Source organism: Leptodactylus fuscus, chromosome 6, assembly GCF_031893055.1.
Source record: "Leptodactylus fuscus isolate aLepFus1 chromosome 6, aLepFus1.hap2, whole genome shotgun sequence".
NCBI lineage: Eukaryota > Metazoa > Chordata > Amphibia > Anura > Leptodactylidae > Leptodactylus > Leptodactylus fuscus.
The window spans coordinates 21,882,406-21,909,342 of record NC_134270.1 but is presented as its reverse complement, the minus strand read 5'-3'; the positions used below and the strand labels follow the sequence as shown (position 1 = coordinate 21,909,342).

The 26,937-nt window shown below is 45.0% G+C and overlaps 1 protein-coding gene across 3 annotated transcripts in view; it reads left to right on the top strand.

The window, feature by feature from the left end:
• Nucleotides 1–26,937, top strand: part of GAS7 (growth arrest specific 7) — a 118,041-nt gene that overhangs the window by 60,602 nt on the left and 30,502 nt on the right. For 2 of the 3 annotated variants that reach the window (XM_075279514.1, XM_075279513.1), the window contains exons 2-3: nt 4,620–4,740; nt 23,107–23,184. In XM_075279514.1, the coding sequence (XP_075135615.1) occupies nt 4,620–4,740; nt 23,107–23,184 (199 nt within the window). The remainder of the gene's footprint in view (nt 1–4,619; nt 4,741–23,106; nt 23,185–26,937) is intronic. The other variant, XM_075279515.1, reaches the window with a different exon arrangement.

Below are 26,937 nucleotides of genomic sequence, written 5' to 3'. Positions count from 1 at the left end.
TATATTCTAGGGACAGGAGGTGATTTAGAACTTTTATTTATTTCATATTTTTATTATATATTTTTAAAGCTTTTTTTTTTTTTTCTTACTATTTTATTCCCCACCGGGGCTTGAACCTGCGGTCACTTGATTGCAAGTCCCATAGACGGCAATACAACTGTATTGCCGTCTATGGGACATTCTGTGTATTAGTATTACGGCTGGTCACAGACCCAGCCGCAATACTAATATATAGCAGTGACAGGCCCGGGAGCCTCATTAGGCTCCCGGCTGTCACCCGAACAGGTCGGCTCCTGCGATATCGCCGCGCAGGAGCCGCCCTGCAACTTTACAGGTACGGGGCCGGTGGGGACCGGCCCCGGGGGAGAAGAGGCCGCTGATACTGACCCGGCATCCGCTGTACTAGAGAGGCGGATGCCGGGGAGGGATAGACGCCATCACAGGTGCCGGGGCCTGAGACATCGCTGCCCTGCCCTGCATGAAGCCAGCGGCGGGGGTACGGAGGAGCGGAATAGCATCGCCCCTGCTGCTGCTGGCTTCATGCAGGGCAGAGGAGCGTAGCGATGTCTCAGGCCCCGGCACCTGTGCCGGCGTCTATCACTTGCCGGCTTCCGCCTCTCTATTACAGCGGATGCCAGGCGCCACATTCGGCCTATAAGACGCACCCTGCTTTTCCCCCCAAATTTGGGGGAAAAAAGTGCGTCTTATAGTCCGAAAAATACCTATCTATCTATCTATCTATCTATCTATCTATCTATCTATCTATTATCTATCTCCTATCTATCTATCTATCTATCTACCTACCTATCTTTCCATCCATCCATCTGTAGTGTTGTAGTGAGGATGCAGGTCTTCTGGAATAAGTCCACTATGAGATGGTTACTCTTGTAGATCAGAACACTTTATTCCATGCTCCATCATGGCTCCCTGTCTAACAACTCCTCCCCCTAAGCTCAGCTCCTCCTCCATTACTACCTCACTGTTGCTAGGCAGACAAAGCAGAATAAGTAAGCAGAACAGAACATACAGAACTTACTTATAACAACATCACATCTCTCCCCTTCTTATAAAAAAATAAATAAAATGCAAACATTATAAATGAACAATAAATAAAAGGTCCGAACTGAAAAGAAAATTTTACTGCAGAACATAGTCCCTGAGGTGCGTTGGTGGCCTTCGACTTATCCTTGTCGGGTAGCGTTGAGACATCTCGTTATCAGAAACAGTCTGTGAATTTTCGGTATCTCTTGTTGGTGTTGCTGAACCAGTTGTACCTGGTGAAATTTCCTCATCATCTGTCTCCTCTGCACTTGCTCCTGGGTTGTAGTCACAAAGCTTTTTAAAATGGGAGACATTTCGTGTCACTTGATGACCCTGGCGTTGAGCAGTAACCATGGTACCTTTGACATGTGTGACTTGAAAGGGTTCTGGATGATAAGGGGATGATAACTTGTCACTGGGTCTCAGCCTTTTAACCAGGACCCAGTCTCCCACATCCAGCTGTTTGAAGCGACAACTTCTCTTATCTGCATATCTTTTCATCCTGCCTTTGGCAAGGGAATCATTGAGGACCAATGGAGTCTGGACGTGAACTACTGGGATGTTTGGAAGCTTAATGCGCAAAGGCCTGCCGAAAAGCGCAGTCGCTGGCGGAGTTCCTGTAGTAGAGTGTGGGGTGGCTCTGTACTGTCTAAGGAACCTGTACAATTCTTGCTGCAAATCCTTGTGTTCCATGGTAGCAATCCAAAGAGTTTTGTTGATTGATTGCATGAAGCGCTCCACTTCACCATTGGCTTGAGGCCAGTAAGGAGTTATTTTCCTGTGGTTAAAACCAAGATAAGTTGCAAAAGACTGAAAATCTGCACTATTGAAAGGTGGCCCATTGTCAGTCTTCACCGTTGCAGGTATGCCATATGCAGAGAAGATTTTGTCCAGTTTTGGTATGACAGCTCTTGCAGAGGTGGTGGAAACGGGTTCAATGACTGGAAACCTAGAAAAATCATCTATGACAACCAGTAAATAGGAATGATCTGGCAAAGTGCAGAAATCAACACTCACAGCAGTCCATGGATTGTCTGGCAGAGGTGTCATTTGTACTGGTGCTCGGCTATGGTCCACCGTAGTTGTTTGGCAAGGTATACATGTGGCAATAAGTGCTTCCACTTGTTTATCTAGTCCAGGAAACCATACTTTCTCCCTAAGTAATTGCTTTGTTTTAACTATACCTTGATGAGCCTCATGGGCCAGATCGATCACTCTACTCTGAAGTTTCTGAGGAATGACCAGGCGGTTGTCACGTAGTAGTATGTTTGAGTCAGATACAGAAAGAGAGTGTCTTGCATTAAAGAAGGCCTGCAAATATGCTGTTTGGCCCTGCGGTTGAAGACGAGTGTCAGCTAGAAAAGAGTTCCAGTTCTTAGACCGAACAGTGTCAATTACCAACTGAAGTTGGGGATCAGAATCCACCGCATGTTTAATTTCTTCGAGGGTCATTGCTCTTGGCACAGAGTGAGTAACAATGAAATTTACATGCTCCTCAGCTAAGACAGTGGCAGGCAAGTCATCTTTGGTAGACTGTGGTGAAGGGTGTCTTGAAAAATAGTCTGCAGGGTTCCCAGCTCCTGCCTCATATCTCAAGTGAAAGCGATAGTTCTGCAGGCGTAGTAGCCAGCGTTCAAGTCGTGGGGGTGGCTTTGATGAATGTTTATTGAAGATTGGAATGAGTGGTTTATGATCACTGACCACTGTGAATGGACGACCAAAGAGGTAAAGATGAAAATGAAGGCATCCCCATACAACTGCGAGAGCTTCCCTCTCAGTTTGAGAATAGCGCTGTTCCGTTTCTGTTAAAGCCTTGCTCGCATAGGAGACTGTGGAGATACTGCCAGTTTTGGACACCTGAGTTAAAATTGCACCAAGGCCTACAGGACTGGCATCCACAGTGAGCTCAGTAGACTTTAGTGGGTCAAAATAGGCCATGGCTGGTGCTAGGATTGCAGTCTTGTACACAGTTTTCTGTAGCAGTGAAATACCTTTAGCTGATTATCCCATCCTCGTCGCCAATTGTAGTGTTGTAGTGAGGATGCAGGTCTTCTGGAATAAGTCCACTATGAGATGGTTACTCTTGTAGATCAGAACACTTTATTCCATGCTCCATCATGGCTCCCTGTCTAACAACTCCTCCCCCTAAGCTCAGCTCCTCCTCCATTACTACCTCACTGTTGCTAGGCAGACAAAGCAGAATAAGTAAGCAGAACAGAACATACAGAACTTACTTATAACAACATCACATCATCCATCCATCCATCTATTTGATCTATCCCACATCTATAAGTCATATTTATCTATATCTATCTAATCTATTTCTAAAACCATCCACTAGCTAAATTATTACAATGACATCACTGCCCCCTACAGGTAACAAATAAAAAAAAGCAAAAAAAGCTGTACGTGTTGAGAAAGTCTTGTAAGAAGGTCTTGGCAGGGAAAGTAAAGTTGTACATCACTTGGCGAGTCAGATGAGGAGGTGAAATACGCGCCGCAGACCTCACATACCGCTGATCCCGGCGCAGTAAACTTGGACTTTTTTCCCATCTTCTTTTTTCAGACCTCAGTCACATTGTTTCTAGAATATTTTCCCAGCTTCAGATCCTTCTGTTATTGAATGGTTCCTTTAAATCCGCTGTTTGCAGTAGGCCGATGATTTGGGGTCAGATGATCACCAGAGGGCAGCCAAGTCCTAAGCCACTATGTCCATGGCTCCGCTCCAGCACAGGGGACATCACAGTGGTGTCTGCAAAAAGAGAGGGGAATAGGCACAAGGGTCATAGAAGGGGGGCCCTTCTATCCCTGAGGGTGCCCTCATGTTCTGTGTATGCCGGTGATGCAATTAACCCTAAATACACTGACTATAACCAGCAAAAAATGATCTGATAGCTAGATTGTTTTTCCTAATTTCAGCAGGCCCCACCCATGCTTATCTAGCCACACCCCCAGGGAACAAGTGTCTAAGAAAAAGTGATGTCTATTAATATAAATCTATCAGGGGGGAGGAGGAGGGGTCATAACTGGGTACTGGGACCTCAGGGGCCCCTCAACCACATAATAGTCCAGTACTTTAAATGACATAAGTGGGGCCCCTGTGCATATCTGAATATAGACCTGTGTTGTCAGGCAGCTGTGGGGAACTACAACTCTCAGCATGCCCTGACTGCAACAGACTGGGATTTGTAGGAGATCACCGATCTAGTCAGTCCCACAAGAGATTAGTTTGCAGCGTTTGCCGTATCTGGTTGCCAGGCTGCGCCATGTGACCACAGGAAATGTTTATTTATTGCACAGAAAAACCACAGAAGCAATAAAAAGATAAGATTATCTGCCGGAACAATGTGATCGGAAAATTCTGCAGCCGAGCTTATCCTATGCAATGTAGTGTATGATATATGATCCCATGTCCCGGGTGACGGCAGGCCTTAAAGAGGAAGCCCATAAAATGATCACCTGGCCCCGCACCCCGGGGCGCCGGCTATTAGTCACCGGCATCAAGAGAATTAGCTGATAACGTTTTTCTGCCATTTTATATCAGTTTAGTGAATTTCACTTTTTATTTTTTGCCACAGAAACCGGGTATGATGAACCCACAGAGAATAGAAGATTCAAGCCAAGGCCCGCTGCCCCAGGGCTGGCAGTGCTACATGTCCCCGCAGGGTCGGCGCTACTATGTGAACACCAACACCAATGGTAAGTATGACCAGCGCCCCCTGTAGGAGTGCACTGGTACTAGTTATCTAGTTGGCTTTTCACAGGACTGAGTGTGCAGGCCGGGGGAGAGGGCGATCTTATAGTGAAATGTACTCAGATGACATCCAAATACCTTTTGGTCCCTTTGACTTTAATGGTGGGCTTCACACAGCAGGATTGGGCATGCTCTATAATTGTAGGGATGGAACATCGGACTCCCCCCCCCCCCCCCCCCCCCATCCCCATCGGAAGAGCCTCGGCCTGCACTCTCCGTCATGTACATGACACTTTTGTTCACAATATAGTTGGTGGTGGAGGAACTAAGCCGCAGTTCACACTGCTTGTCCGATTTGCCAGCGGCATGGCTTCAGCACAGTGTAGCCTGGGTATTATTGTGTTATACACTCACCGGCCACTTTATTAGGTACACCTGTCCAACTGCTCGTTAACACTTAATTTCTAATCAGCCAATCACATGGCGGCAACTCAGTGCATTTAGGCATGTAGACATGGTCAAGACAATCTCCTGCAGTTCAAACCGAGCATCAGTATGGGGAAGAAAGGTGATTTGAGTGCCTTTGAACGTGGCATGGTTGTTGGTGCCAGAAGGGCTGGTCTGAGTATTTCAGAAACTGCTGATCTACTGGGATTTTCACGCACAACCATCTCTAGGGTTTACAGAGAATGGTCCGAAAAAGAAAAAACATCCAGTGAGCCGCAGTTCTGTGGGTGGAAATGCGTTGTTGATGCCAGAGGTCAGAGGAGAATGGCCAGACTGGTTCGAGCTGATAGAAAGGCAACAGTGACTCAAATAGCCACCCGTTACAACCAAGGTAGCCAGAAGAGCATCTCTGAACGCCGCACAGTACGTCGAACTTTGAGGCAGATGGGCTACAGCAGCAGAAGACCACACCGGGTGCCACTCCTTTCAGCTAAGAACAGGAAACTGAGGCTACAATTTGCACAAGCTCATCGAAATTGGACAATTGAAGATTGGAAAAACGTTGCCTGGTCTGATGAGTCTCGATTTCTGCTGCGACATTCGGATGGTAGGGTCAGAATTTGGCGTCAACAACATGAAAGCATGGATCCATCCTGCCTTGTACGGTTCAGGTTGGTGGTGGTGGTGTCATGGTGTGGGGAATATTTTCTTGGCACTCTTTGGGCCCCTTGGTACCAATTGAGCATCGTTGCAACGCCAAAGCCTACCTGAGTATTGTTGCTGACCATGTCCATCCCTTTATGACCACAATGTACCCAACATCTGATGGCTACTTTCAGCAGGATAATGCAATGCCATGTCATAAAGCTGGAATCATCTCAGACTGGTTTCTTGAACATGACAATGAGATCACTGTACTCCAATGGCCTCCACAGTCACCAGATCTCAATCCAATAGAGGAGCATCTTTGGGATGTGGTGGAACGGGAGATTCGCATCATGGATGTGCAGCCGACAAATCTGCAGCAACTGTGTGATGCCATCATGTCAATATGGACCAAAATCTCTGAGGAATGCTTCCAGCACCTTGTTGTATCTATGCCACGAAGAATTGAGGCAGTTCTGAAGGCAAAAGGGGGTCCAACCCGTTACTAGCATGGTGTACCTAATAAAGTGGCCGGTGAGTGTATATTGTGTTGTGTTGATATACGACTTGCACCATGTGATTGTATTGGTATATGTGTGTCACTTGGTGCACATCATCGCATGTTTTAGGAAGCTTCTGGAGGTCATGACTCTAGAAAGGCGTTATGGAGTTACATGTGGATCGTTGCACCATGGCGGAAGCTGTGTGCCCCTGTCCTGTGGCGCTGCTCAGTGACATCCAAGGCCATCGTGCACGGCTAGCTGCGCTGGATTGCTAATGCAATGGGATCCCGCTCCGGATTAGGCCCGAACCAATGCCTAATTGGGAGAGAGTCTTGTGCCGCGGACGCTGTAGCTGAGTCAGCCTTGGAATCCGCAGCAATACACCGCATCTCGCTTCTTCTTTCTGCTACTAGTGGATTCTGCATCAAAATCCACGGCCAAGAAACTCAGTGTGAACTAGCCCTTAGAGGTGACACAGGGTTTGAGAGGACGGGCTTGTAGAAGTCACAGAGATCCCGCCAAGCTGTCTGAACTGCTGTTACCGACTGTTCCTGCTCAGCGGGGATCCAGGTGTCTTTGATATTTGCCTATGTCTCCATTCCCCACCCATGAGGAGCCCCATTATGTAACCTGCGAGGAAGGGGGTGGTGGGTCCCCCGATGACCAGTCAGCTAAGTGGTTTGTTGGTTGCTGAAGACTGCGACCACTGGCCATTGCTGAGTAAACGTCCCATTCTTCACTGTCCCACCAATATGTGCGTGCATTGGTTACTCTATCACTGGTCACCCCATCATAAAACGGGCAAATCAACTCTTGGTCTTCTCCCATCCCCAGTACTTCAGTACTTGTGGACCTGCACTGGTTCGGGGACTCTGACAAATTATTTTTACATGTTTATAATTTTTATATATTCTATTTTCTATACTCTACTATCTTTTGCACCTAATCTAGTTCAGGCTTCACTTGACGCCTAGCAGCCATGTTTTGACCTCTCGGTGCCGTCACCTTCCTGATGTGAGATTACAAAATTGAATGTTCTTCTGGTTTTTCACATCACTTGTGATGATCTGAGGCAATGACACATTTTGCAGATTTTTAGCCCTTGTCTTCTCCACCTGCTCCTCTATTACTGCCATCATGTGTGAGATGTTACCTGCTGAGCCTGAGTGATTCCAAGGAAATGTAGTGTGAAGGGGTCAGACAAGAGGCGGGGATGGAATACATAGCAGTTTTCAGATCGGTCACAGACTAAATATGATCGGAGCGCTAGTTTTTATGTGTGTTGGGGGATTTTTTTTAACCAGCAAGGAACAAAAAGTGATTGACACAGGCCCCATGTAAGGGAGGAGGTGTCCGGAGCCAGGAGCATGGTCGTGACTATTGGGAACCTGAAATTTCTGGGGCTCCATAGACCCTTCTGCCCCATATGGAGGCCAATATTATAAGATATGTGTAATAGAGGGGCTGAGGCTCTTCACAATACCCCATACTGGACAACTCTCTACGTTGCTCCCAAAAAATATCTGTAGAATTTTCAAGGGTCATTGAGTCACTTTAGATGTGCTGGTCACACGGTAGCAAATTTAGTGCCCAAAGGGGACTTGGCAAAGACTCTGAGGGGGTGACCGTGCCCACACAGGGTGTGTATTTTCTTTAAAAGTTACATGGCGCGCTGTATGCGCTGTTCTCCCAGAACTCATGAGAAAAATGTTGGCAAGTATGTGTTACCCTTTTGCCCAGGAAAACGGGGGTAATCGCCAGATGGTCAGTGGTAGGATGGCAGCTCAGTTGGTTGCTGGTTTGTATAGATGACAGATATTTTTTTTCAATTTCAATTTATAACCAGTACAGCGAAGCTTCTATCTCCCTCTAGTGGTGGCAGTAGGTAGCCAGAATTTATATCTATGCAGGGGACAACAGACTGATAAATGATAGAGATGAGCGAACAGTGAAATATTCGAGATTCGATATTCGTTTCAAGTAGAGCCTCAATATTCGACTACTAGATCGAATATCGAATCCCATTATAGTCTGTGGGGAAAAATGCTCGTTTCAGGGGAAATCACTATTTGACTAAAGGAGAGTCACCAAGTCCATGAATAGCAGGAGGAGAGTGTTTAGGAGGAGCGCTGTGAAGTTAAAGCGCACGGACCCCATTATAGTCTATGGGGTCTGTGCGCTTTAACTGCACAGCGCTTGCGGTTGAGCTGATAAAACGTAAGCTCCCTTGTAACAGCAAGCTGCCAGCTCTCCTGACTAGCAAGGATGAGCCTGCTGCAGAACCAGCATTGATTGGCCGCAGGCTCGTCCTTGCTACTCAGGAGAGCTGGTAGCTTGATGTTACGAGGGAGCTTACTTTTTCTCCACAATGGAGACTGCTGTGGCCCGATCTTAGACTCCGTCTCCTCACAGATGAGCCTCTGGCAGGACCAGCGTTGATTGGCCGAATGCTGTACACTGGCCAATCAACACTGGTCAATACACTCCTATGAGAAAAAGTAAACTCCCTCCTAACAGCAAGCTGCCAGCTCTCCTGACGAGCCTGCTACAGAACCAACGTTGATTTGCCGAATGCTATAACCTGTATAGCATTCAGCCAATCAACGCTGGCTCTGTATCGAATATTTACTGCAAATAGCTAGTAGTATTCGATCGAGTACGAATATTTCGAATACCGTAGTATTCGATCAAATACTACTCGCTCATCTCTAATAAATGACTGTATTAAGAATTAAACTGCAATCCCTCCCCTGACCACCAGGTGTCATTGCTTATAGATTTACCATAGAAATGGCACATAGTAATTTGTGCATTATAGTGGTCAGGAATTGCATATACAACATGGAGGACCCAATGTCTATGAAAACGTTGGCAATCCCTGCTTTGTATCAGTTACTGAACTCTCGGAGTAAAGTTTTCAAGTGACATTTGATTGAATTAAATTTTCTAAGGAAATCAGCGAGACTATGAGCAATCAGCGGATCGTGAACGTCTTAATGCTCTGTGTAAGAGGCGCATGATTAATCCCGCAGAACGCGGCTGTTTTATTATCCAAAAAAGAAATGTGCTGCGGGGACGGAAACGTGACATCTGCAACACTCAAGTGTAGTCAATAGATCCGGGCGGGGGAGGGGTGACGCCGCCGAGACTCAAGTGGCTCCAGCTGGGGAAGGTATGGAGGCAGAGGCTTCAAGAAAGCGCTTGACTTTTCGGGCTGTGTGAGAAGAAAATCCTTTATCCAATGGTGGTCATGGTTGCATTGGTCCTGTAAGTGTTTGGACGAGGATAGTTTTTACGTTACTGTCTCTTTAAATGTGAAGACTCTTCATCTTTATCCTGATGGAGAGGAACTTTCTCTATCTCTCATAATGCAATGAAGCAGGAGGTGAGGTATCTGTCAGAAAAATTGTGTATGCAGCTTTGGATGCGACTGGAGTATAAGACATAAGCAGTCCATATGTCGACCTCCTCCCATGTGAATCCAGGGTTAACCGTTCCCTTATTTTACATCGTCAGCAATTTTTGGCGTTGCATCTTTCTGTGGTGGTAACGTGACTATGTGCTGTTTACGAAATGCTTGCTGTGGGTTCACTTACTTTATCAGCACTTGCACGGATTCCTGCTAGCTGTAGTGCATGCTGGGAGATGTAGTGTTGTACAACAGTCTTGTGAGTGCAGCTCTGGATGTGACTAGAATATCACTGCCTTGCTGACGACTACCTATACAATATATAGGGTTCATTGTAGTCGTATAACCTTTACAGTCAGTTCGTGAAGAGAAGACATGGCGCAGAGGTCGTCTCTAAGGGTATCAAGTGTCCCTTGGCTCCCATCACTAGTTGCCATTCTATCTCTTCTCATAACTGGACATATCACCATTATATTACCAAGTAAGCAGAGAAGGACGGCCCCTGAGGATCCTGAGACTGGGAGGAGGAGGGGCAAACAGACATATCCTCCCCTGCAGGGCTAGGGAGGGGCATGTTTTGGCCAGAACCAGCTCAAGAATAAGGTTAGGGGGTGTAAGCTTTATAATTATTGTTGCCAATTACTGGGGTACAACTGGATGATAATGGTGGTGTGTAAAGAGTGCATGGTGCCAAAAACAGTGTGACTGTAACAATTCTGGGTGTGTACAAGACCGTAAAGCAGAATGTCACCTTTCCCACATCCAAACTATGGGAGGAATATGCAAATCTGTCTCCCAAGATGTAAATAGGGAGACAGCGCCTCGGTTATGCCGCCCTCTATAGGAAGCACCCTGAACATCATGTCCGACTTTCCCAGAAATCTTTACTGCATAATGTGGGTTATATACCAAGACAGTTTGTCAGCTATGGACGGCTGTTTCGGTCTGGTTGGACCTCGTCAGCGCAGCGTAGAGAGAACTGACTTGGTAGAAGTGAGAGGCTGAGAGACCAGATTATGGGGATAATGTCACTCCTTAAGGAGAGACCACCTATTAGGTGTGTGGAGACTTATACAGCCATAGTCGCTCCACTGTAAGGGATCATGGGAGGAGTATGCAAATCTGTCTCCCAAGATGTAAATGCATATTCCTCCCATGATCCCTTACAGTGGAGCGACTATGGCTGAACAAACTCCCCGGCGGACGAGAGGAAGCGAACCCGGAGGATTGTGGAAAGAGGATACGGCAGATGTATGGCATACAGGTAGAGAAAAAAGAAGCAACTAAACTGTCCCTGTCTGAATTCGTCCCAGTAACAGCCAGGATAATACATCAGCACGTGCCAAACACTAGACCCAACAACCAGAATCCGGCCTACAGCTCCATCGGTGGTCCTTGTGGTTGGCCCGTTATAAAATGGCTTTGGTGTTACAGGATGGGGTTAATCATCTTTCTAAGGGCTCCTTCACACATCCTAATTTTTGTCGCGATTTTTAACACCACTTTGGAAAAATGATTGCAAGTTGTGAATATGCCCCTATTGGGAATCGGCAGCGTCGCGGTAATTATAAGACCGTTCTTTGTTCTTGTGATTTTCCATTAAGGCTAATGGTGAAAGTTTTCCGATTTTCCTGTTCGAGCCGAGAATACGGGGGATTTAGAGCGGTTGGATGGATTTAGCGAGGAGAGCGCGGGGATGAGCCTTTAATTCTGCCTTTGAAGTCAGGAGAAGATTCTCTGGCAAGTCATCTCAGGGACGGTCTGTGAAAGCGAGAAAAATAAGGGCATCGCTGACCTGAGGAAAGTTAGAAAAAGTCATTAAAGGGAAGTCCGCCTTAAAGGGATCTCCATCAGTTCATTCTTTAAAAAGTGACCAAGTTGTCACCTGGTAGAGATTGTATCTTACAGGTGCCGATGGGAAAAGAAAACCATTGTTATGAGGCCTCCATCACTACATATGGTCCACCCTACGGTACCAGCTATAGCATTATCCCGGCACTGTATAATGCTATTTTGTGGGCACTGTGTGGCAGTATTACTGTATGCGATACTATTATATGGGTGTGCCCTTATAATCGATTGTATTGTTGTGTTATTACCTGGCACTGTGCGGTGGTATTATCTGGACTTGTTATGACAGTATTATTATCCATTGTACATTTTAGGGTGTGGAGGGTGTTTAAGAACAAAAGCTTATAAATGACACGACAAACAGATTCTGATCCCTCCCTGCAGGTATGAGAGACTGCCGCACTCTTCACCTCCGGCCTCCCCCTTATCCATCAAAGTTAACATCCAAAAACACAGGGTACCCAAATAGGAGGTGAGGGGGCAGAGGGGTCAGGTGAATTCATGCTGTTGTGAGGATATTTAGAAGAGTGAGGGTAGACCAATGCCATATTGTCCTATATACACCCTATATACAGGTACAGTGGTGCTTTAAAGAAGGAAAATCTGCACAGCAACATGAGAAAATCTTCTGCCGCCTGACGCTCTGTGTTTTCTGTGTAACCATTGCTTTACATATTCCTGGTGGACACGAGCCAAGATTAATCCAACGAAAGTGCAGGAATCCCGCAACAAGCAGAAATAGACCCAAAATGTGTTTCCTGTTACTTCTCACATTGTACACACTCCCTGTAATTTCTGCCATGTCTGACCTGTGGGCGGAGGGCGAGGCGGCTGATAATGACTTAACCAATTCACTGCTGCAGAGGAGAGAGGCAAACAAAGCTGTGTCTTCCCAAAGTACTAGAATACTACCCCCATGTACAAGAGTATAACTACTATCACTGCTCCCTATGTACAAGAATATAACTACTACAATACTGCCCCTATGTACAAGACTATAACTACTATAATACTGCCTCCTATGTACAAGAGTATAACTACTATCATACTGCTCCTATGTACAAGAATATAACTACTATAATACTGCCCCCTATGTACAAGAATATAACTACTATAATACTGCTCCCTATGTATAAGAATATAACTACTATAATACTACCTCCTATGTACAAGAATATAACTACTATAATACTGCCCCTATGTACAATCATATAACTACTATAATACTGCTCCTATGTACAAGAATATAACTAGTATAATACTGCTCCTATGTACAATCATATAACTACTATAATACTGCTCCTATGTACAAGAATATAACTACTATAATACTGCCCCCTATGTACAAGAATATAACTACTATAATACTGCTCCTATGTACAAGAATATAACTACTATAATACTGCTCCCTATGTATAAGAATATATCTACTATAATACTGCTCCTATGTACAAGAATATAACTACTATAATACTGCTCCCTATGTATAAGAATATAACTACTATAATACTGCTCCTATGTACAAGAATATAACTACTATAATACTACCTCCTATGTACAAGAATATAACTACTATAATATTGCTCCTATGTACAATAATATAACTACTATAATACTGCTCCTATGTACAATAATATAACTACTATAATACTGCCCCAATGTACTAGAATATAACTACTATAATACTACCCCTATGTACAAGAATATAACTACTATAATACTGCTCCTATGTACAAGAATATAACTACTATAATACTGCTCCTATGTACAAGAATATAACTACTATAATACTGCTCCTATGTACAAGAATATAACTACTATAATACTGCTCCTATGTACAAGAATATAACTACTATAATACTGCTCCTATGTACAAGAATGTAACTACTATAATACTGCTCCTATGTACAAGAATATAACTACTATAATACTGCTCCTATGTACAAGAATGTAACTACTATAATACTGCTCCTATGTACAAGAATATAACTACTATAATACTGCTCCTATGTACAAGAATGTAACTACTATAATACTGCTCCTATGTACAAGAATGTAACTACTATAATACTGCTCCTATGTACAAGAATGTAACTACTATAATACTGCTCCTATGTACAAGAATGTAACTACTATAATACTGCTCCTATGTACAAGAATGTAACTACTATAATACTGCTCCTATGTACAAGAATGTAACTACTATAATACTGCTCCTATGTACAAGAATGTAACTACTATAATACTGCTCCTATGTACAAGAATATAACTACTATAATACTGCTCCTATGTACAAGAATATAACTACTATAATACTGCTCCTATGTACAAGAATGTAACTACTATAATACTGCTCCTATGTACAAGAATGTAACTACTATAATACTGCTCCTATGTACAAGAATGTAACTACTATAATACTGCTCCTATGTACAAGAATGTAACTATTATAATACTGCTCCTATGTACAAGAATGTAACTACTATAATACTGCTCCTATGTACAAGAATGTAACTACTATAATACTGCTCCTATGTACAAGAATGTAACTACTATAATACTGCTCCTATGTACAAGAATGTAACTACTATAATACTGCTCCTATGTACAAGAATGTAACTACTATAATACTGCTCCTATGTACAAGAATGTAACTACTATAATACTGCTCCTATGTACAAGAATGTAACTACTATAATACTGCTCCTATGTACAAGAATGTAACTACTATAATACTGCTCCTATGTACAAGAATATAACTACTATAATACTGCTCCTATGTACAAGAATATAACTACTATAATACTGCTCCTATGTACAAGAATATAACTACTATAATACTGCTCCTATGTACAAGAATATAACTACTATAATACTGCTCCTATGTACAAGAATATAACTACTATAATTCTGCTCCTATGTACAAGAATATAACTACTATAATACTGCTCCTATGTACAAGAATATAACTACTATAATACTGCTCCTATGTACAAGAATATAACTACTATAATACTGCTCCTATGTACAAGAATATAACTACTATAATACTGCTCCTATGTACAAGAATATAACTACTATAATACTACCTCCTATGTACAAGAATGTAACTACTATAATACTGCTCCTATGTACAAGAATATAACTACTATAATACTACCTCCTATGTACAAGAATATAACTACTATAATACTACCTCCTATAGACTCCCATCATTATAAGGTGATACTCCCCCAGCCCCCATTGTCTCCTCTTCTATAAGGGCAGTGTAGATGTTATACTAGATTTATGGAGTAGATGCGGAGTTCTTTGTGTGGGTGTTGTTGTCTACATTACAGGAAGATCTTTGTCAGTGTCTTTTCTCTGGGGTTGATGTCGTACAGCTGTACTCGGGCGTCACCCCATTCCTGGAGAAATGAAATGCAGACGTCTTCCTCCGTCCTGGAGTATCAGAGCCTTCATCCTGAGGATGATACATTTGTCTTGAATGCAGAATTTCTTTACTTAACCCTCCGATCTGAGATTATACAGAATCTCCTGTAGCTGATCCTTCCATAAATATGGTTGGATTTTTTTCTCCGTACATTTGTCTCGGTTTTGATGGTCTGGGAGGGGTAGCATGAATGAGGTCAGTGGTGGCTGCTGAAGATCTCAGTGGTGGGTTTCCTCCTGGGTGGGTTCTCCTGTCTGACATTGCTGGTGACCTGACTGTCCAGTCCACCCCAGTTTGTGATTGGTACCATCAAAATATAGGGGTAGGGGCTTAGGTTCAAATTCAACCAGGACCGACATTTGTGTGTCCTCCTCATGTTCTCATTGGCTTCCATCAAGTTCTTGGTTTTCCTGGACCAACCTTTCTATGTCTTACTCATGTTCTTGTAGGTTTCCACCAGGATCTCACTTTTTTTTGGGGGGACCAACACTTGTTCTCATGTTCTTGTGGGTTTTCCCGAGGTTTTCAATTTTCTTGAACCAACATTTTTGTGTTGTCCTCATGTTCTCATGGGCTTCCACCAGGTTCTTGGTTTTCCTGGACCAACCTTTCTATGTCCTCCTCATGTTCTTGAAGTTTTCCACCAGTTTCTTTTTTTATTTATGGACAAACATTTGTATGTCCATGTTCTTGTATGTTTTCCCCAGGCTCTCAATTTCCTTGGACGTACATTTGGATGCCCTCCTCATGTTCTTGTGGTTTTTCAGCAGGTTCTCAATTTTTCTTGCACATCCCAAAAATATATTGAGACTATGGCCATGTGAGGACAGAGATGACGAGAGTGATAGTCTATAGGAAGATTATATTGGGAACTTCTGGGGTCAAGGACGTTAGAAAAGAAGCATTGTGTATAGGACTTATTTTCTGGGGATGATGGGAGTGATACATTATGGATAAGACATTAGACCATGGCCTTCTAGAGTTGTTGTAGACCGTACACAGCGCTGCGCCATATAAATCACATGGAATAAAACTGGTTCCTAAACATCTATGGTAGCACGTCAGCAAGCACGCCAAGATGGCAGCAGAGACCCCGCGTACTGCGGCCATGTGTAGGATTTTCTGAGATGATTGATTTGATGTTTTTGCTTCGCAGATGGTTCTGTGGGAAAACTGCAGACGAAGGCTGAGCGCTGCTCTGAGGTCTCTGCTCGCGGCTTCATTCATAAACACGGTGTGACTCAGAGGTCACATGAGTTCATGTTGTGCTGAAAGGAGAGAGAGAGTATTCTGCGCAGAGATACTGAGCTATTCCAATATGGCTGACAGCGGGCGCAATCTCCGCGCCACTTCAGTTCTCATAGTGAAGTTGCTGATTTCGACGCGATCGATGAAACTCGGTAGTTTTGGATTTGATTACTTTAGGGCAGTGATCCTTCAAAATGATACCAAACCCACAGGCCTGCCATAAGACCGAATATACATAAGAGGTGATGGAAGCCACAGGTTATGGCGGTGGAAATGATGATTATTATGTGTCCTGTCATTTCTATAAGATTAGTAAGAATTCCCAGGTAGGATATTCAGCAGCCTCTAATGTTATAGGGTCACAGGACGTATGATCAGTGATGTTGGGTGATCCCGAGTACATGGGGGGCAGCAGAGGGGAGGGGTCTTAGTGGGCTTTGGTTTCTCCAACCTAGTAGCTCTAGACATTCTCTTCTCCGTGCCGTCTGTCTCTTCTCTGCCGTCTGTCTCTTCCATGCCGCCTGTCTCGTCCATGCCGTCTGTCTCTTCTCTGCCGTTTGTCTCGTCCATGCCGTCTGTCTCCTTTGGTCTACTATTTTCATTCTGAATTATGAGACTCTTCATTCATGAACTATCATAAGCTTCAGTGTAAGGGGTTTTAATGGGATTTCTTTTCGATGGGGGGGGGGAGGGGGGGGGGTGACAGTGATGTAATCTGAGACCAGAAGAGACTCAACAGCGGGAAATATAAGATATTCACAGATTACACTGCTGTGGATTATTGTTATGGCTTTATCCCATATATAGAGGGCGCCACCACCCTACTATGAGTGATAATAATAATATCTGCAGCCTGTAGTGTGGGCACTTGTAGGTCCCCAGCAGCACAGAGTATTTCAGGAAGGGAGTGCATTGAGTATTTAGTAGATGGAGTCATTTACTTCTTGCACAGTGATTAACCATCTTTCCTCTTTTGGGAGCTTCTGTTATCCAGAGATTATTACTGTAATTTCATCATTTTACTAATTACTATTATAACTGTTGTGTGTCACCCCCCCCCCCTGCACTCCTATCCCCCGTACCTGTACTCCTATCCCCCCTACCTGCACTCCTATCCCCCCTACCTGCACTCCTATCCCCCCCACTGTCCTATCCCCTCCCCCCACCTGCACTCCTCTCCTAGCCCCCTCCTGCACTCCTACCCCCCCCCCGCAGTCCTATCCCCCCCCCCACTGTCCTATCCCCTCCCCCCATCTGCACTCCTCTCCTAGCCCCCTCCTGCACTCCTATCCCCCATACCTGCACTCCTATCCCCCCTACCTGCACTCCTATCCCCCCCCCGCAGTCCTATCCCCTCCCCCCACCTGCACTCCTCTCCTAGCCCCATACCTGCACTTCTATCCCCCATACCTGCACTCCTATCCCCCCTACCTGCACTCCTATCCCCCCCCGCAGTCCTATCCCCCCCACTGTCCTATCCCCTCCCCCCACCTGCACTCCTCTCCTAGCCCCATACCTGCACTCCTATCCCCCATACCTGCACTCCTATCCCCCCCCCGCAGTCCTATCCCCCCCACTGTCCTATCCCCTCCCCCCACCTGCACTCCTCTCCTAGCCCCCTCCTGCACTCCTACCCCCCCCGCAGTCCTATCCCCCCCCCCACTGTCCTATCCCCTCCCCCCACCTGCACTCCTCTCCTAGCCCCCTCCTGCACTCCTATCCCCCATACCTGCACTCCTATCCCCCCTACCTGCACTCCTATCCCCCCCCACTGTCCTATCCCCTCCCCCCACCTGCACTCCTCTCCTAGCCCCCTCCTTCACTCCTACCCCCCCCCCCCGCAGTCCTATCCCCCCCCCACTGTCCTATCCCCTCCCCCCACCTGCACTCCTCTCCTAGCCCCCTCCCCCACTCCTAACCCCCCTCCTGCACTCCCCCCCCCCCCACTCCTATCTCCTCTCCACCCGCACTCCTATTGCATGAGCATATATATAAGTGTGTAGGAATGGGGCGCTGGGAGATAATGTGTGTACTGTACAGGACCTCTTCTCCGAGGGCACTGCAGAACAGACATAAAACCAACATGCCACCCCAGTCAGAGACAGCAGAGGGCAGCAGTGTTATAGGCCCAATGTCACATTCTGTTGTGAGTCCTGAGGGCTTGTTACAATGTACCAGTGAGATAACACCACACGTCTCCCTCTGTCCCTTCCATATGGTCGGGTTGTGGGATGTTCAGTTTATCGCTATCGCTTACAACAGGGCGGATTGCTAAAACATCAGTTACACACGAAGTCTGGCGCATTGTATTGACTATATTGTGGTCCGTCATATTTAGAGTCCTATTGGAAGGCTTTTTTGGAGGCTGATTTTGAGGCAGATCCTGACCAAAAAACTCTGTGTGAACTCAGCCTTATACTGAAAGCGACAGAGGAGAAGTCCTGCATGGAGACTGGTCGCAGGTGTGAACATAGTCCATGTCCGGTGATGCCCAGTCTTATATCAGTTTACAGGAGGCCATGGAGAATCATAGCCTGTATATGGGATCGCTATAGTTATTGCCCCCAGTCTCCGAATAAGACACAATCAGGACATGATGGATTCAGGATGTTCTTGGCTTTTCCTTGGCTCGGCCTGAGACTTGGTCTTTGGTTTTTTCTTTGATTCCATGTATAGCATCATCATTCTCCATTGGATATTTGTACTGTACATGGACAATGTATAGGGCTGTGCTGTCATTAACATATATACAGGATCTTGTCTCCTTTCTGTTGTCTTGCCTGTTTCATGGCCTGCAGACCTCTCTTGGTGGTCTTATGGCTTCCATACATAGTCTCCGGTATGCTCCATTGAATACATGTCTTATACTCTATATGAACCTTGTATAAGACCATCCTGTCATGTTGGGTATATATATATATATATATATATATATATATATATATATATATATATATTGTTAGGGTCTGGGATTGCTAGGTGGGTGGCATAGACACACAAGTCCAGTTTCTTTTAGTCCAGAACAAAGGTAGAGTTTATTTTCACTCAAAAATATGGTGCAGCAGCAACAAAGGAAACAATACAAAAATAAATCCCTGCCCGGCTAGGCACTAACTAAACATAGAATAGGTTACCTCACCTAGAATAACAGAAATCCAAAAGCCAGTAGAATCATTCAGGACACAGCTCCCAAAAACATGACCTCTCTGTCAGCTCTCCAGCCAAGCTCTGCCCAAGTGTTGCTGCTGGAGCTGGCTTCTTAAGCCTCCCTTGACGAGGTGACTCTGAGCCGCTGCCGGAACATCCCCAAAGTGTGGACTGGAGGGGGGTGGAATTACAGGTCCCACTACCAACCTACCTTCCATTTCTAAAAATCCAGCCCAATACTGAGCATTTACCAAAATGCTCAGCAGATGAAAGTTGTCTGCTGAGAACAAACATTCCTGGAGTTTTCTCATCTCACCCATCTGAGTAGTCTGGGCGAGATGTACACCCCCTCCATTACCTGACCAGCCATCGGCTTTCTATATATATATACATATTGTCTTGCCTGGAGACCTCTCTTGCCATTGCTGCAGGTTACTGCTCCTACTTTGCCAATACTTTGCTCCCTCATCAATATATTGGGATCTCAATAGGTTAAACCCTGAGAGAAAAGAGAGATAAATCCATAAATCCATCTGTGGGAGAAGGTAATGAGTAATCATCTCCAGCTGTGCCGTCACCTGTGCCTGATTAAATCCGGGCTCGTTATCTGCCGCTGATTAGCTGGAGCTGATTGATACCAACAATGCCGCTCCACCTGTGCTATACACCTACCATTGTACCCACTGGAACACAAGATGCCCTGTAGTTTACATTCACATCACAGATCAGCCCTGCTCCAGATTCCAGCGACACGTCCCCTAGTACTGCTAACCAGGCCACTTACCTAGAATACGCGTACCTTTATATCCACAATACTGTCTCTTTAAGAGAAAGATACTACAGCGCTTTTGGGTATTCAGCCTTTCACAGTTTTATTGACCATACCCTGTGGGTTGTGGTACCCCACCTTGTGTACATGTTGTAGTGTCCACTCCTAACACTAGGGGTCCTTGTTATACAGTATGTGATATAAAGGCTTGCAGCAGGGGGCAGGTGGTAGCCAGGAGCTGAAGTCACATGGTATGACAGAGGACTGTAGGTCCTTACAAAGGAGTCAGGTGGTAGTGGCGAGCCAATCGTCCAGGCAAAGCGCGACCTATGAATCAGAGGTCAGAAGACTATGCGATACCAGGTATACATTGAGGTGACCATTGGTCTGGCCAATTTTTTTCATACTCCTATTCAGCGCAACTACCCCTAGCTGGTGTAACCATTAGGCCTGCGCCACCCTGGAGTAAAGATTGAGATTGTTGCATTCACAACTTGTGCTGTAAATTCTTCCCGTGCTTTTCCTCATTGCCTACCACACAGTCATATTAAAAGCGAAACCAAAAACCAGTACGAAAATGGAGAAGTGAATTTGAGATCTTTGAACTGGACAAGAGGTAGCTAAGAGGGGAAGTGCTCAATAATATAGTGATCAGAGGGAGAGAGCTCAGTGATATGTCTGATCAGAAGGAGAGTGCTCAGTGATATGTCATATTAGAAGGAGGAGAGTGCTCAGTGATATGTCCAATCAAAAGGAGAAGGAGAGTGCTCAGTGATATATCTGATCAGAGGGAGAGTGCTAAGTGATATATCCGATCAGAAGGAGAGTGCTCAGTGATATGTCTGATCAGAAGGAGAGTGCTCAGTGATATGTCTGATCAGAAGGAGAGTGCTCAGTGATATGTCATATTAGAAGGAGAGTGCTCAGTGATATGTCCAATCAAAAGGAGAAGGAGAGTGCTCAGAGATATGTCTGATCAGAAGGAGAGTGCTCAGTGATATGTCTGATCAGAGGGAGAGTGCTCAGTGATATGTCTGATCAGAGGGAGAGTGCTCAGTGATATGTCTGATCAGAAGGAGAGTGCTCAATGATATGTCGGATTAGAAGGAGGAGAGTGCTCAATGATATGTCCAATCAAAAGGAGAAGAAGAGTGCTCAGTGATATGTCTGATCAGAAGGAGAGTGCTCAGTGATATGTCATATTAGAAGAAGAGTGCTCAGTGATATGTCCAATCAAAAGGAGAAGGAGAGTGCTCAGAGATATGTCTGATCAGAAGGAGAGTGCTCAGTGATATGTCTGATCAGAAGAAGAGTGCTCAGTGATATGTCTGATCAGAAGGAGAGTGCTCAGTGATATGTCATATTAGAAGAAGAGTGCTCAGTGATATGTCCAATCAAAAGGAGAAGGAGAGTGCTCAGTGATATGTCCGATCAGAAGGAGAGTGCTCAGTGATATGTCTGATCAGGAGAGTGCTCAGTGATATGTCTGATCAGGAGAGTGCTCAGTGATATGTCTGATCAGGAGAGTGCTAAGTGATATGTCTGATCAGGAGAGTGCTCAGTGATATGTCCAATCAAAAGGAGAAGGAGAGTGCTCAGAGATATGTCTGATCAGAAGGAGAGTGCTCAGTGATATGTCTGACCAGAAGTAGAGTGCTCAGTGATATGGCCGATCAAAAGGAGAAGGAGTGTGCTCAGTGATATATCCGATTAGAAGGAGGAGAGTGCTCAGTGATGTGGCCGATCAGAAGGAGAAGGAGAGTGCTCAGTGATATGCTGGATTAGAAGGAGGAGAGTGCTCAGTGATATGCCGGATTAGAAGGAGGAGAGTGCTCAGTGATATGCCGGATTAGAAGGAGGAGAGTGCTCAGTGATATGGCCGATCAGAAGGAGAAGGAGAGTGCTTAGTGATCTGTCTGCTCAGAATGCGACTGCTCCGTAATCTGCCAGGAGGAGTTGCAGCGCTCAATCAGTAATCTTTGACCCTCGACACTTCATTGACCACTTTGTGTCTTAGACTCCTCCTTTTACACTCTATGTATCCGCATAAACAATATCTGAGGGATGAGGTCGACATCACATGAGGTTCCCGACCACAAGAGGTCCCAGCCAAATTCCCGACCATCTCGCCCCCGGAGTCATCAAATGTTCAGAGCAAATAAATCGCATCCATCATCTTCATTCTCGTCTTGGCACTCGGGCTCCGGCTCAGAAGACTCATTAATTCTCACCCATTATTTAAGACTCAGAGAAGTTATCGGGGCGATGGATCAGTTGGCGAGGCGGCGGCGGCGGTCTTATCTCTTCTCTCGCACCCGTTTCTTTGTAAACAACATAATTAATTCATGACAGCAGATCAGTCCCTCATGCAAATCATGGTTTTAATTTTCACTTGTTTTTGTTTTTATTGACTGTGGTGGGTCAAAAACATTGTCAAATTTAAAGGCGCAGGACGCCATCATTTTACCATCACGCCATTGCTCGAACTACTCACCTGTGACCCAGTGGACATCTGGATTTATTGCGTTCAATAGGGGGCAGCACTAACATAGATCTCAGGCTAGCGAGTGGAAACAACAGAATTGTAACTCCCATAGACTTGAATGAAGAAGCCCAGACCACTTGGGTGAATTATCCAGTAATTACAGTGCATCAAATGAAGAAGCCTGCAGTACCACCTGAGATCAGTAGGTTGTGCTAATGAGCATGTGGATGTTAGTGTTATTTGTACACTATGGGGGTCAGGAATCAGATATACCAAGAATATCTCCAGACTAGGATTAGATTACTGTATGTCCAGAGCCAACGCCATACTGTACGGTACATGAATAATCTCTATCTGTATGTTTATCTCCTGACCATGTGACATGTAACTGCATCATATTACATGCGTGTAAATGTTGTTTATTTCTGTTTCAGAGACGACGTGGGAAAGACCGAACACCTCACCTGTGAGCATCAAAAGTCCTTTAGTGAAGAAGACGTCACTGCCAACAGGTGAGATGATGTAAGAGCTGTGTATCTAATCCTATCATGTGTGATACTGCCTGCTGAGCTGTGTATCTAATCCTATCATGTGTGATACTGTCTGCTGAGCTGTGTATCTAATCCTGCCATGTGTGATACTGTCTGCTGAGCTGTGTATCTAATCCTACCATGTGTGATACTGTCTGCTGGGCTGTGTATCTAATCCTATCATGTGATACTGACTGCTGAGCTGTGTATCTAATCCTACCATGTGTGATACTGTCTGCTGAGCTGTGTATCTAATCCTGCCATGTGTGATACTGTCTGCTGAGCTGTGTATCTAATCCTATCCTGTGTGATACTGTCTGCTGAGCTGTGTATCTAATCCTATCATGTGTGATACTGTCTGCTGAGCGATGTATCTAATCCTATCCTGTGTGATACTGTCTGCTGAGTGATGTATCTAATCCTATCATGTGTGATACTGTCTGCTGAGCAGTGTATCTAATCCTATCATGTGTGATACTGTCTGCTGAGCTGTGTATCTAATCCTACCCTGTGTGATACTGTCTGCTGAGCTGTGTATCTAATCCTACCCTGTGTGATACTGTCTGCTGAGCTGTGTATCTAATCCCATTATATGTGATACCGTCTGCTATCGTGTGATGCTATCTGCTTAGCTGTATTTAAGTCCCTCTCATGACTAATTCATTCCTGTGTATCTAAGCCTCTCATATGTGATACAGTCATGGTGTATCTAAGCCTCTTATGTGTGATACAAACTGCAAGAGGAATACAATATGGCGTCTCCTCCATACACCTAATTGTAGACAAGTTTTCGGCTCGGCTCTCCTGTGATTAACCCTTCGCTCCTGCAGCTCCCCTCCCCCACAGATTATACCATAATATTGATGATATAACAATGGAGGAACCGCCATCTTTACTCGTCTCCCAGCAACCAAGAAAGATGGCTGTAAGAGGATATAAGTCAGCGCCCCCTGTAGGTTCTTCTTACTTTTGCGCGTCCTCCTTGGCTCTCTGCCTCTAATGCTCAGTAACCCAGTTGCTACGGCAACCGAGCTGCAGGAAAATGTCTTAAGAGGCTTCGGAAGAGACAACTTATTTATAAATCTGACTGGTTAATGGGAACAATCCCCGAACCTGATCTACAGGTACAGGGCACGGCCCCGAGGCTGGTAAACAGGGCGACAGCTGGCCAGAAACTGCGCCAAGAGCCACGTATCAGTAGTACGAGGGGGTAGAACTGTATGGCGGCCATATTGAAGCACGGTCGTCCATCAAGGCCCCGACTACATATAGAATTCAGCGAGTCTAGGTTCTGAGATGGGAACCAGAAGAAACCCAAAAAATATGGTGACAACCTCTCACACGTGTCATTATATTATATCAGTGATGTCATATTAGGGGGCGGGGCTGTGACAACCTCTCACACGTGTCATTATATTATATCAGTGATGTCAGTAACAGGGCGGAGCTGTGACAACCTCTCACATATGCCATTATATTATATCAGTGATGTCAGTAACAGGGGGCGGGGCTGTGACAACCTCTCACAGGTCATTATATTATATCAGTGATGTCAGTAACAGGGGGCGGGGCTGTGACAACCTCTCACAGGTCATTATATTATATCAGTGATGTCAGTAACAGGGGGCGGGGCTGTGACAACCTCTCACACATGCCATTATATTATATCAGTGATGTCATATTAGGGGGCGGAGCTGTGACAACCTCTCACACGTGTCATTATATTATATCAGTGATGTCATATTAGGGGGCGGGGCTGTGACAACCTCTCACACGTGTCATTATATTATATCAGTGATGTCAGTAACAGGGGGCGGGGCTGTGACAACCTCTCACATATGCCATTATATTATATCAGTGATGTCAGTAACAGGGGGCGGGGCTGTGACAACCTCTCACATATGCCATTATATTGTATCAGTGATGTCAGTAACAGGGGGCGGAGCTGTGACAACCTCTCAGACATGATATACAGGCTGGTTGTCAGTAGTAATAGATGAATAGCTGTACTGTAGTATATGGTGTGAGGATCTCATGTCTGATCACATGTCATTATATTAGTGATGTCAGTATCAGGGGGCGGGGCTGTGACAACCTCTCAGACGTGATATACAGGCTGGTTGTCCGTAGTAATAGATGAATAGCTGTACTATAGTGCAAGGTGTGCGGATCTCATGTCTGAAAACAATATGGCTGCACCATTACTCCCAGGAATACCCTAATCTTAGTAATAGGGGATTTCGCTATAAGGTGGACTTCCCCTTTAAGAGTTTTTCTATTCCCTAATCATTTTTCTATCTTGTATATTCTGTATCTCATCCTCTTCTATATCCTGGTGATGTTTTCTCATCTCTCGTACATTTCAGAACAATACATGTGATTATTATCAGATTATTATTCTCCCGGCACTCGTCACCTCTCATTCTCTGGAATGTTCCATTTCTCACATTGTTAATTCTGATTATATGTGACAGATGTCATGTGACCGCGGTGACTGCGAGATATCGGGTCATCAAATAACATTGTGTGATTCATATTAAAACTGCTGGCTGTCGGGGGGGGGGGGGGGGGGGAGAGACACCTCCAGGCGGAAAACAATGGTCTTATCCTGGTCTGTAATTAAAGGGCCAGCGCAGTCAGAGATCAATCGCTGTACAGTAACAAGTTTTGGAACTTTCTAATACTTTGTGTATTATTTCCTATTATCTGCAGTCAGTGACCACATACAGTATTACCACTACGTAGTGAATGAATAATGCCACTCTACTAGGGAAAAATAATACCCCCACATCATTACCATATATTGCCACCATACAGTAACTGAATTACATCAATATACAAGGAAAAAAATAATACCGCCAGATGAAGTCACATATTACCATCACATTGTTGCTAAATAAATGAAAAAATAATACTACCACACAATGATAACCTAATACTACTACATAGTAACTGAATAACACCACTCTACAAGGGACAACTAATACAGTCACATTACGGTTATAAACAGTATTACCACCACATACTGACTAACTAATACCACTATACAAGGTGCAACTAATAGCGCCACAACATGGTGTCTGACTGCCCAATCCACCATGATGACTTCTTCTCTCACTGCCCAGTCCACCATGATGACTTCTTCTCTGACTGCCCAATCCACCATGATGACTTCTTCTCTCACTGCCCAGTCCACCATGATGACTTCTCTCTCTGACTGTCCAGTCCACCATGATGACTTCTCTCTCTGACTGCCCAATCCACCATGATGACTTCATCTCTCACTGTCCAGTCCACCATGATGACTTCTCTCTCTGACTGCCCAATCCACCATGATGACTTCTTCTCTCACTGCCCAGTACACCATGATGACTTCTCTCTCTGACTGTCCAGTCCACCATGATGACTTCTTCTCTCAATGCCCAGTACACCTTGATGACTTCTCTCTCTGACTGTCCAGTCCACCATGATGACTTCTCTCTCTGACTGTCCAGTCCACCATGATGACTTCTTCTCTGACTGTCCAGTCCACCATGATGACTTCTTCTCTGACTGTCCAGTCCGCCATGATGACTTCTTCTCTGACTGTCCAGTCCACCATCATGACTTCTTCTCTGACTGTCCAGTCCACCGTCATGACTTCTCTCTCTGACTGTCCAGTCCACCATGATGACTTCTTCTCTGACTGTCCAGTCCACCATGATGACTTCTCTCTCTGACTGTCCAGTCCACCAT